The 13236-nt window shown below is 38.9% G+C and overlaps 1 protein-coding gene across 6 annotated transcripts in view; it reads right to left on the bottom strand.

Annotated features, from left to right (window-relative positions):
• NEK1 (NIMA related kinase 1) overlaps positions 1–13236 on the bottom strand; it is a 213440-nt gene that overhangs the window by 34210 nt on the left and 165994 nt on the right. For 3 of the 6 annotated variants that reach the window (XM_060155836.1, XM_060155843.1, XM_060155838.1), the window contains 2 exons: positions 4308–4484; positions 1664–1784 (listed from right to left, as the gene is read on the bottom strand). In XM_060155836.1, coding sequence (XP_060011819.1) covers positions 1664–1784; positions 4308–4484 — 298 coding nt within the window. Of the gene's footprint in view, positions 1–1663; positions 1785–4307; positions 4485–6608; positions 6678–6710; positions 6878–13236 lie in introns of those variants that run through there. The other 3 variants (XM_060155835.1, XM_060155837.1, XR_009541711.1) reach the window with 2 other exon arrangements.

Genomic DNA, 13236 nt, shown 5'->3' with positions numbered 1-13236 from the left:
ACTGAGATATTACTTTTTACCTATCAGATTGGCAAAAATCAAAAACTTTGGTAATAAAAGTTTGGCAAGGCTGTGGGGAAAACAGGAGGCTTCATACATTCTTTCTGAGTGCATAAACTAGTACAATCCCTGGGGAGAATAATAATTGCATTTATAAAATCATACTTCTTTGTCTCTATCCTCCAGATACACAGTAGTCCCCCCTTACCCACAGGGGGATACAGTTCAGGACCCCCAGTGGATGCCTGAAACATGGACAGAACCAAACTATGTTTTCCGTTCATGACTTTTACCCACAAATTTAACTCCTTTTCATCTTAACTAAGCACCTATCACACCCTGTAGGTGTAACTTTTTTTTTTTTTTTTTTCCGGTACGCGGGTCTCTCACTGTTGTGGCCTCTCCCGTTGCAGAGCACAGGCTCCGGACCCGCAGGCTCAGTGGCCATGGCTCACGGGCCCAGCCGCTCCACGGCACGTGGGATCCTCCCGGACCGGGGCACGGACCCGTATCTCCTGCATCGGCAGGCGGACTCCCAACCACTGCGCCACCAGGGAAGCCCTGTAGGTGTAACTTTTGCAGTTTGAGGTTCGACAGCAAAACTAGCACAGATTTCCTTTTCCATCTTCACAACTTCACAGAAGCTTCATTCTTAACATAGACCTTAGCAACCTCAGGTATATGATTTTTTTCTTTCTGTTAGGTTGAGAACTTTCACCTTTCACTTAAAGGAAGCATCTTGTGGCTTCTCTTTGGCACATCCGAACTGCTAGCATCACTACTCTTGTGCTTTCGGGCTGTTATTAAGCAAAATAATGGTCACATGAACACGAGCACTGGGACACCCGGACAGCAGATCTAATAACCTAGACGGCTACTAAGTGACTGACACGCAGGTAGCACACACATGTGGACAGGCTGAATGAAGGGATGGTTCACATCCTGCACAGGAAACATGGGGACAGCAGGATATGTCACACCACTCAGAACAGCACACAATTTAAAACTTTTGAATGTGTATTTCTGGAGTTTTCCATTTCATATTTTCGGACTGTGGTTGATGGCAGGTAACTGAAACCATGAAGAGCGAAACCCTGTTGAATAAGGGGGGATGACTGTACTTATATACATGCAAAATACCCTTATTATTTAGGTTATCCACTATAGCATCATTTGTAGTATCAACTACTGTAGGAGACTAATCAGAGTTATAGTATATTCATACAATCGACTACTACATAGCCATGAAATAACAAAAAAAGAGGAAGCTCTCTGTGTGTTAGTATGAAAAAATTCCCAGGTTACTCACTAAAATAAAAAATGTGTACATTATACTAACAACTGTATTTAAAAGTGAGGGAGACTGTATATTCACTTCTGCTTCTGTTTATGTTAATATTCATTACTATTAAACATGTCTGGAAAGAGGAGAGATTGGGAATTTGCTGGATGGGGATAGAAGTGGGAAAGAGACTTTTCACTGTTTATCTTTATACACTTGTGGATTTCTGAACCACATGAATGTAATATCTATTCCCAAATTAAACTATTTTTATAAGGTATTATAATATGATTTAATATAATATTGGGTTATTACACTATTTCTTTAAAAGGTATTACAAAAAGGGACCAGGTTTTGAAATGTAAGAAAGAGGTAACGTACTCAGCCTCCTTTGCTTCTTTAATCTCACTAACCCACACGTCGAGTACAGGGCATTGCAAGCCACCGTCCCCGTCTGCTCTACTTGGCTCCTGTAGAAATTCTGCTTCCAAGTCATCAGGCTCTGCACGGCGAAACATAACAAGAAAGAGGTCTCAAAGCAAAATCCATTTAGAGAAAATGGAATAAACCTCCTATAAATTATCATACCTAGTTTTAGGCTAAAGTATTAATAGTAATTACAATGAAAAATTTAATATTTTATCTATAGATCTTTAATCTTACTGTGTTGACTCTCTAGTTGTTTCTGAAATAAGAGACTTTTCCTTGTGCATTTTCACTGCAATAAAAATACCCCAACGAAATACAGTACACTGTATTTTGATTATTATAAAAAATTTTCTCTTCATTAAAATTTCAGTAATATGTAAATTGCTTTCTTGAAGGTATAAAAACTAGTTTAAAGAACAACACTATCTGTGGTTAGAAATATGGAAGGGGAGAAGATATTATTGATTAGTTACTGATGGGAAAGTTCAATCATCAAAAAAAACAAACAAAAAAACACCAAACACCCCATTACCTGGACTTTTACAATGATATTGAGAACGTAATTGGAGTGCACTAAATCTATTTTCCTAGACTCTCAGACAATTAACAACCAGGGTACTACCTCTGTTTTCTGGCAGTGGCTCATTTTTCAACTGGGTGATAGTTCCTGGAAGTAAATAGTAATGAGAAATGGTTTCTGTCTTCATTTGTAAACTTTTCTTTTTCTTCTCCAGTTCTTATTTCAGCCACCATGACCACCGCTTTTTTCCCTAAAATCCAGATACTCTTTCCTTCTGTATTTTAAAAGTTTCCAATCAGTTGTCCAGTTTAGAAAGATGACTGGTATTGTACCAATCTTTAAAGTTCTTATCTTTTACTCAAATGATTTTTTGGTCATGCATACGAGGTAAGCAATTGGGGGAGGGGGATCCTTAAAATTTTTTTTAAGTGAGTATTTGTTCTCTAACACCTTAAGCCCTATCAATAGGACTCATTCTACAAACTACATTCGTCAATGTACTGCCCATAAAGTCGAAAACATTTACTATGTGACTCTCTTAGAAGAAGTTGCCAACTCTTGCACTAGGCTATACAGTCTTTATATGCCTAACAGGGTTTTTCTTTGTTTCTTTTTTTTTTTAATTATTTATTTACTTATTTTTGGCTGTGTTGGGTCTTTGTTGCTGCGCATGGGCTTTCTTTGTAGTTGCGGTGAGGGCGGGGGGGGGCTACTCTTCATTGCAGCGCGTGGGCTTCTCATTGGGTGGCTTCTCTTGTCGCGGAGCACCGGCTCTAGGCGTAAGGGCTCTAGAGCGCAGGCTCAGTAGTCGTGGCGCACGGGCCCAGCCGCTCTGCAGCATGTGGGATCCTCCTGAACCAGGGCCCGAACCCACGTCCCCTGCATTGACAGGCGGACTCTTAACCACTGCGCCACCAGGGAAGCCCTCTTTGTTTCTTTTTAAGAAAAGGTGTAAGGTACGTGTTAACTATGATTCTAATGAATAAGACTATTTACGTAACTATTAAATTACTATGGTGAATTAAAGACAACCACACATGAAGCAAGGTGTCCAGCGTTCCTCTCATCTAGAAGGGACTCTTTTGCCCCCTCCTTGAGTTTGCCCCGGCAGTGAGATCGCCTGGACCAGCTGAGTACAGCTGGCGTCTTGTAACAGTTCCACGTCCAGCCTTGAAGAGAACTGGCAGCTTCCACCTTGGAATCTGGAAGCCTAAGCCACAATGAAAGAACTTTAACGATCCTGCAAAGACCACATGGCAAGGCCCTGACACTAAGCTAAGGGGCGGGACGCAGTGGAACAGGCCCAGCCAAGCGCTGCCGAGACACCACAAGTGGGAGTGACACCATCTCCCACCCTCCAAGGAGGTGCAGCTGACAGCTCAACACCACTGAGCGATGCCAGCTGATGCCACGAGGAGGGGGAGAACCTTCCCAATTCCTTATGCACAAAAGTGTGAGATAAAACAAAACAGTTCTTTTAAGTCACTAAGTTCGGGGAGCAATCTGCTTTGTAGCACTAGATAAGTAACACAGAATTTCATATCTGAAGGTGGGGTGCTGCCATGACAAAGCTTCTACAAGAACAAGCGGCTTCTACAAGTACAAGCGGCTTCCACCTGGGGATCTGGAAGCCCTGTGAGACGTCAGACCACCCTGCTGGAAAGAGTGCATAGAAAGGCCTGGAGACTGCATGAAGCGGAAGGGGCGAGCCGGGCCCAGCCTCTGAGCTGTACGTGTCAGGACACCAGCTAAGCCCTCTCGGACCCATGAGACCAGATGATCACAGAGACAAGAGCACATGGATTAGAAAAGCACATGGCTGAGCCAGGCATTGACTCAATTCCCAACACACAAAATCAGGAGACAGAGTAAAATGGCTGTTCTTTTAACACGAGGTTTTGGGGTGATTTGCTATGTGGCGATAAAAAAAAAAAGACCAGTTACTAGAAAAAAGAGTGAACTTAATTTGAGATGAATCACCCAAACATATATACATATTTTGAAGATCTGTTTATAAAGAAGACATTAAAGTCTTATTAAATCAAATCAATCTCATTTTGCCCCATTAAAACATACCATCCAAATTTCCTTCTGGTTTCAATGCCGTCTGTGGAGATGGCTCACTAAAGTTTGGACTGTCTGTCTCAACAGAAGAATCAACAGTAGCTGATGGATTCATTTCAGGTGAAATACATTTTATTTTTTCTTCTCCAGTAATTAAGGGTTTGCACTCCTCCCCTTGAGGAGAAATCTCTGAAACAACAAAAAGATGAAAAATCATGCTACATTCTCAAAGTGACTTGAATTTTGTCTGTAACAGCACTTAGAACAAAGTTCGTTATTACAGCAGGTAATTACTGGGTAAGTTCTGTAATGTACTAGAAATTAATAAATGATTAAGGCACATGATAGGCACACAATTCAAACTGGAAAGGCATTTTTGTTATAAAGACATTGTTTTTCAGGCTTTTCAGATCAGTTAGAAAAATGTTTGCCTTTACTTAAAATCACAGCTCTCATTAAATTTAAAAGTGAGATAGTACTAAAACTCACTTGACAAGTATTCTGGACTTAGACATTTCAGCATTAAAGCAAGTTAGGGGTTTCCCTGGTGGCGCAGTGGTTGAGAGTCCGCCTGCCGATGCAGGGGACACGGGTTCATGCCCCGGTCCGGGAAGATCCCACATGCCACGGAGCGGCTGGGCCCGTGAGCCATGGCCGCTGAGCCTGCGCGTCCGGAGCCTGTGCTCCGCAACAGGAGAGGCCACAGCGGTGAGAGGCCCGTGTACCGCAAAAAAAAACCCACAAAAAAACAAAAAAATAAATAAAAATAAGCAAGTTAGTACACATCAGTGCACTAACTTTTTTGAAAGTCTGACACCTAGGTTAATAGCTAATTTAGCGTGTCTGGGTGGTGGTCTCCACATGAGCACCCAGTGATACCGCTGCTCTAGTACCTAGTTCTCTACAGCAATATATATTCCCCTCTAAGCTCTGTGCCTCATCTGTAATCACTGATGACAAGCATGACTATGAAGCATGACCAAACTGTACAATTGAAAAGGATATTTTTCTAAAAACTATGGTGAAATACACATGTGATATGGTTGACCCGCATGACTTTTCTATTTGCTGGGATTGGGTCTGCATTATGCCCATGGATAGAGATGTTAATGATTATGAATTATAAAAATCCCTTAAAATAAAAAAATTTTAAATCAAAAATTTCCCATGGGATAGAGACATATTTCAGTGTCAAGCATAAAGATTCTTAAATATACGGAATTAGGTTACATCATTCATATGTGTGTGATGTTGTAATAATACTCTCAAATTAATAAAAAGATTTCAATTTCTACCATTGTTGTATGAATGTAATTTTATTTTTTAATAACCACACTCATGTATGGTTTTGATTATCCCAGTTGAGTTATTGTGTATGTATGCATAGGAATGTTTTGTTCAAACATATTTTTGAATTTTCAATAATCATAAATCAAATCTTACCTTTATGTATAAAACCCTTTATATAATATAAAATATATAATATTATACATAACATTCAGAATACAATTATTTTGGCATGTTCGTTTGTATTTTTAATGTCCCAGTTGCAGTAATTATTTGAAACACTGAAACTTGGTAATAGTCAATAAAGCTAAAAAAACCAAGTGGTAAAACAAATAAACAAAAATAAATTTCTAAGGTGGCTAACATACATTTCTAAGGTGGCTTACTTGCCTTTTCCTTTAGATGAAACTTTTACATATATATATAAATGTCAGAATGATATATTTATGTCCAAATGATATTTTTAAAATTATGAACTAAGTGTTTTTGTGTTTCTGGTAATTGCTCAGAGACTTCCCATACTTTAAACTGACACCAGGAGAGGATGGATTCAGCTCAGAAAGATGACTGCAGTTACCTGGAAGATGCCCAGGGCAGTCCCGTCCATTCCCTGGAGAAGCTCCTTTCCAGCTCACTACTGGGAGCCCCCCTAACACCCATTCTGTCTTAGCTAATCTGCTGGACTTCTGTCTGCACCAATAAGCCTTCCTGTATCTATCTGGGCTGGTCAGTACATGTCCATGATGTTTTCTTCTCCCTCCCTCGGTCACTCCAATGCTCACATCTTGGAGATCCTGTCATTCAGTACAGCTCCTCAAAAAGTTCACTGTTAAATACCCCACCTTCTAATTCCCAACATCCTGTGTTTCCACTCACCTCCCTCTACTACCCCAACTCTAAAGAATGTTACCCGACCAGGACCTAAAATGCACTGATCCTACCATGGCTTCTCTCCCCATCGTCCCCATTAAAATCCATCTACAGCCCATCATTAAAAACATTCTCTTCCATACATCCTCAACTCACGGTATTCACGGCAAAACCCCAACTCCACATCAATTCCATCTTCTGCCTGTCGTGTCTGAACACATGTGGCTGGAACAGTTGGAGAAAAACACAGAGCCTTGCTGCCTGGTCCCAACTTCAATTCATCATCACTGAAGTCAGGTGGGGCCTTGGTGTTGCCCATGTCCTTCTATAACACTGGGCTAGCAGGCACTGCCTGGTTCAGTTAACTCCTTAGGAAAAACAGTTGTGTACAGGTGCTTGTGAGCTGCTTTACTTCTTACTTCTTCCTGGTCAATGAGAACAGAACTACAGTGCTGCCCATGTTCTGGAACATCTTCCCTTCACCAAGCCTCATCGACAATGTGACAGTGGCAGAGGTCACATCTGTGCTCTGCTCATTCAGTCTAAGTGTTCTGCTATAAAATAGTGTCTATTAAAACCAGGAACAAGGATGCCAGATAGCGCTATGATTACTGAAGATTGCTCTGGAGGGTCTAACAATGCAGTGAGAAGGAAAGGGAATAATCAAATAAATACTGGACAAAAAACCCTATTTCTTATTACTGATGAGATAAACTGCACATTTATAAGATTTACGATGTCAAAAAAAACCTTAATAGATTTAATGAAATAATTCAGTAAGGAGTCTGGCTATAAAATTTTACATAGCTGGGTAACAGAAAGAATAGCTTTATTTTAACGAGAAATAACAACCTAGGGAAATGGAAAAAATACATCATCTATATTATAATAAAGACAAAAATATACCCATTGTATAAAAATAAATTTACCAAAAAAGGTTTTAGAACTTAAACGAACAAAACAAAATGTTACTGAAAAACACAGAACAAGACTGGTGCAAAAAGAAAGACATATTTAAATTCTTGAAATAAAAAAAATTCCAAAAATCATGGGGACTTCCCTGGTGGTCCAGTGGTTAAGACTCCGCCTTCCAATGCAGGCGGTGTGGGTTCGATCCCTGGTCGGGGATTCCACATGCCGCGGGGTGCAGCCAAAAATTTAAAGAAAAAAAATTCCAAAAATCAATATACAAATGTAATACAATTCTAATCATAAAACTCAATTAGATAAAGTGAACTTAAAATTCCTTTGAAATAACAATTGTCTAAAAACAACCAAGGACGGGACTTCCCTGGTGGCACAGTGGTTAAGAGTCCACCTGCCAATGCAGGGGATGTGGGTTCGAGCCCTGGTCCGGGAAGATCCCACATGCTGCAGAGCAACTAAGTCCGTGCGCCACAACTACTGAGTCTGCGCTTTGGAGCCCGCGAGCCACATCTACTGAGCCCGCATGCTACAACTACTGAAGCCCATGCACCTAGAGCCCATGCTCCACAGAAAGAGAAGCCACCACAATGAGAAGCCCGCACACTGCAATGAACAGTAGCCCATGCTCGCCGCAGCTAGAGAAAGCCTGCGCACAGCAACAAAGACCCAACACAGCCAAAATTAAATAAATAAATAACTTAATTATTTTAAAAAATACTACTATAAAAAAAGTAAAATAAAAACAACCAAGGAAAATATTTTAGAATTCCAACTAGGTTAAAGATTATATACGTACATGCATGCAAATGTGTACACATGCCTGTTATCTATCTATCTAATCCAAAGATTTGCCAAATTTTTCACCCAATAAAGGAAATTCAGAAGATATAAATAAAAGATATACTTGCATGGAAATTTTAAAAAAAGAAAAAAAAAACTCTGTATGGCCAAAAATAGCATAAAAATAAGTGAAATAGCAGAGGGTGGAAAAAAACTGTGATGATATACTAGATAAAGGTTATTTATACCAGATTAAAAATTCACAAGAAAAAAAATTGGAAATGTAATATAAAAAAGGCAAAGAATATACACACAATTTACAGAGAAGCAAAGCAAAATGGCCAAAAGACTGTGACATGATGAAATTCACTCACAATCAGAAAATCACAAATGGAATCTTAACTTGTAAGACTGGTAACAATGAAAAAAAAGTGATAATATTGACAAGTCCTGCTTAATATTTGAAAATCAATCAATGTTATTTGTTACATTAATATAATCAAGGAGAAAAATCATACAATCATCTTAATTAAGTCAGAAAAAGGGTGAGATAAAATTTAATTGACTTTTTAAAATAAGACTAGAAGGGAATTCATTAACCTGAAAATGGGTATTTTCAAAAAAGACTTGAGTTAACATGATACACTTACTCCCTTGAATCAAGAACATGACCCTTCTATTCAACATTCTACTAAATGGCATTTTTTGAAGAGGAGTTGTTAATTTTATTATAGTCCAATTTATTCAGTCCTTTGGTTTACAGTTTGCATTTCTAAGGACAAGTTTAAAAGGACAAGCCACTAAAAGACAAAATATATTTAGAACACATGTAACTAACAAAAGGCTTCTATCCAGAATATACAAAGAACTCCTGAAAACCAAAGGGAAACCAACATAATGGAAAAATAGGCAAGACACTTGAATAGGCACTTCAAAAAAGAGCATATGCATCTTAGTAAGAAATTTTTGGATATGACACCAAAGCACAAACAAAAACAAAACAGTGGGTCTACATGAGTAAAAGCTTGTGCACAGCAAAGGAAAAATCAACAAAATAAAGAGGTAACCTACGGAATGGGAGAAAATATTTGCAAATTATATACCTGATAACAGATTAACACCTAAAATATTTAAGTAACTCAAACAACTCAAAAGCAAAAAGATGGACAAATTAAATATTTTTTGCCATTATTAATTAATGACAGCAATTTAAAAATCGGCAAAGGAACTCAATAGACATTTCTCAAAAGAAGACATATAAATGGCTAACAGATATATGAAAAGGTGGCTTATATCACTAATAATCAGGGAAATGCAAATCAAAACCACAGTGAGAGATCATCTCACTCTTGTTAATACAGCTATTATCAAAAAGAGAAGAGATGACAAATACTGATGAGAATGTGGAGAAAAGGAAACCCTTGTGCACTGTTAGTGGGAATGTAAATTGGTGCAGCCACTATGGGGAACAGTACTGAGGTTCTTCAAAAAACTCAGAATAGAACTACCATATGATCCAGCAATTCCACTTTTGAGTATTTATCCAAAGGAAATTAAATCAGTATCTTGACGAGGTATCTGTACTCCTATGTTGACTGCAGCATTATTCACAGTAGCCAAAACATGGAAACAACCTAAGTGTCAATGAATGAATAAAGAAATTGTGGTATATATATATACATATATATATATACACACACACACACAGTGGAATATTACTCAGCCTTAAGCATGAAGGAAATCCTTGGAAGATACTATTCTAAGTGAAATAAGTCAGACACAAAAAGACAAACACTGCATGATGTTACTTATGACTGGAATCTAAAATAGTCGAACTCAGAAACAGACAGTAGAATGGTGGTTGCCAGGGGCTGGGAGGTGGGAAAAATGCAGAGATGTTGGCAAAGGGTACAAACTTTCAGTCATAAGATGCATAAACTTCTAGAGATCGAATACACAGCATGGTTAATTACCGTTGCCAATAATGTATAGTCCACTTGAAATTTGGTAAGAAAGTAAATCTTAAGTGTTCGCATCACACACACAAAATGCTAACTATGTGAGGTGATGGGCGTGTTCATTGGTTTGATCGTGGTGATTATTACACGAGGTATACTTATGACAAAACACCATTTTGTAAACCTTACATATATATAATTTTTAAAATTTGTCAATAATAACTCAATAAAGCTGGAAAAAGAATTAAAAGCCATATGAACGGCTATTTTACTCTGGATACAACCTATTCCCACGGCCACACCCAGCTGCAAAAGGAAGCTGGGAAATGATGTCTCTGCCTAGGCAGTCATGCGCCAACCCAAATCCAAAGTGGGCGTGGGGGCATGGGGAGATGCTAGTACTAATAAAGAAGGAGGGAAGATTGGACACCGCAGGACAGCAGCGATTTCTAACACACACACACACACACACACACACACACACACACACACACACACACACGCACACACACACCCCTTGTCCCATAGATGCCAGTAAAATGGGGGAATATATCAAGAAAAAAGAAGCCATGGACTCCAGACAATAAGAGATCTAACATCAGGTTAGGGGAGAGGCCAGGATGACATCTTTCCAGCAGGTCAAAGGAAAAACTCGTCTGGTTTGGAGCAGGTCAGAGGGGATTCCAAAGAAATGGTTCAAAGATTAGACCCATATAATACCTAATGTATATGGACGATCTGAGAAGAGATAAACATATCTAGGGAAGAGTCTGGCAACAAACTAGAAATAAGTTTGTGAAAAACAAAGCAATTATTCACTAAAGGGAAAATAAAATATGGTGCAAGAAAGAAAAGTAGTCATGGTACAATTACCACAGCTTTGATTAGAATATACATGGTCAAGGTAACACCAACACTGTACAATGATTTCACTAAAATTACAAGTATATTTGGAGGATCTGGGGATAGGAAGTACAGTTGTATATGGTGAGATCAGGGGGAAAAAAAATGGATGGAGGAAAGGCAGCTAAATTCTTATCTTCCAAAGTAGGAAGTTCACAGACAATGTCTAAAACTAAGATAATAATAAACACTTTTAAAAATCAAGAAGTAATAGTATAGGTATATGATTTATAATTATGTTGATAAATAAGAAAACAAATAGTTAAAAGAACTGTACGTGGCTGACTTTGGGAAGCAGAAAATAAGGTGATGAGTGAGGTCTAAGAACTGCAGTTTTTCGTAAAAGACTTCCAGAGCTACTTGGCATTTTTAATTATGTATACAGATTACTTTTATAACAAGAGAACTAGATTTTTAAATAAAAACAAAATTTATGTGATTAACAGGAACATAATCTCTAGGTAACAAGGTTCTAGGTAATTTCAATTTTCTACAGCACAGTTTTTGGTATTTTCTAATGTTTTACAATGAAAATATACTATTATAGTCAAGGGAAAAAAAAGTTAGTTTAAAAAATGTAGGGACTTGTTTTCCTGGCCATGACAATGTAACTCATATTGGATTAACTGCTCACTGAAAATAAATATAAATGATGAACAACAACAAAAAATATTGAAAAAACTATTTGGAAGCACTGGCGAGTAAGTGATGCAGGCAGGGCGCACTGGGCCACGACTGACAGCAGCAAACACTAGGATGAGCTCCACTCCATCCCAGCTTCCCTGCGTGCACTTCCTAAGTCCAGCACAGGCAGAAGGCAACTCTTACTGGGATAATAAGTCTGCGGCTACAAAGTGACCCAGAACGCAAAGAAAAAAAATCACCAATAAGTTCCCTTCAGCACAACAAAAAAATCCCCTCTATTTTCGGCTAACTCCTAAACTATGCATTCATTCACAAGCAACACTCTGGGAAAACCAGCACAAATCAGCAGCCAGGAGGGTGACGTGCTGGGCAAAGATGAGCATCTGGATGGTGCTGGGAGGGAGAGTAGAGATCGGGTCCCAGGAATGCGGAGGGCATGGTGAACAAACACCATCAGCACTGAGAGGAGGTCTCAGGCAGATCAGGGCGTAGGAACAAGAGCTACCACCTGGAAACAAACAGGCCACAACTAACTTCAACAGTATCAAGGTAATCTCCTGGCATTATTTAGTTTTAAGAAGAAGACTTAATCTTCTTTGAAGAAAGATAACATTACCCAGAGGCTATTAAATTTTTCCTTCACAATGTCTGGCATCCAATCAAATACTGTAAAACTCAGGTACAAAAATTCTAACCTGCACTGTGGTTTTGTATAGCCCACAAGTTATGAAAAACTTTTACATTTTTAAGGGCTGTAGAAAATTTTTAAAAGAAGAAGAATATGTATATATGGGCTCACAAACCCTAGAATATTTACAATCTAACAATTTATAGAAAAAGTTCATTGTTCTATGATATAAAGCATGGTTTATAACAAAGAAACAGGAAAAAATGACTGAAAACCAAGAAAAAGAGACAACAGAAATAGAACAGATCTAGCTAACAACAGAAACAGATCTAGATGACTCAGTTATGAGATTTCTCAAGGAGGAACCTTAAAATAAGTGATTAATATGGTCAAGAAAATAGAGATGGGCCAAATGGACAAATCCATAAATACTTTCAACAGAAAACTGTAATCTATAAAAAATATGAAATGGACATCCTAGAACTGAAAAACACAGTATCATATTAGGAACCCACTGGATTTGTTTAACAGGTTAGAGAGACCAGAAGACAGAATCAGTGAAATGCTAAAGGGTTCAACAGATTTAAACAGACTGAAGCAAAAAGGAGAAAATGTAAAAAAGCAGAACAGCACTTCCCTGGTGGCGCAGTGGTTGAGAGTCCGCCTGCTGATGCTGGGGACACGGGTTCATGCTCCAGTCCGGGAAGATCCCACATGCCGCGGAGCGGCTGGGCCCGTGAGCCATGGCCGCTGAGCCTGTGCGTCCGGAGCCTGTGCTCCGCAACGGGAGAGGCCACAACAGTGAGAGGCCCGCGTACCACAAAAAAAAAAAAAAAAAAAAAAAAAAAAAAGAAAGAAACAAAGAACAGATGGGACAAATAAAAAACATATAGGGGGCTTCCCTGGTGGCGCAGTGGTTGAGAGTCCGCCTGCCGATGCAGGG

This window comes from Lagenorhynchus albirostris, chromosome 7 (assembly GCF_949774975.1).
Source record: "Lagenorhynchus albirostris chromosome 7, mLagAlb1.1, whole genome shotgun sequence".
Lineage (NCBI taxonomy): Eukaryota > Metazoa > Chordata > Mammalia > Artiodactyla > Delphinidae > Lagenorhynchus > Lagenorhynchus albirostris.
This window is presented reverse-complemented; position numbering and strand designations above follow the sequence as displayed.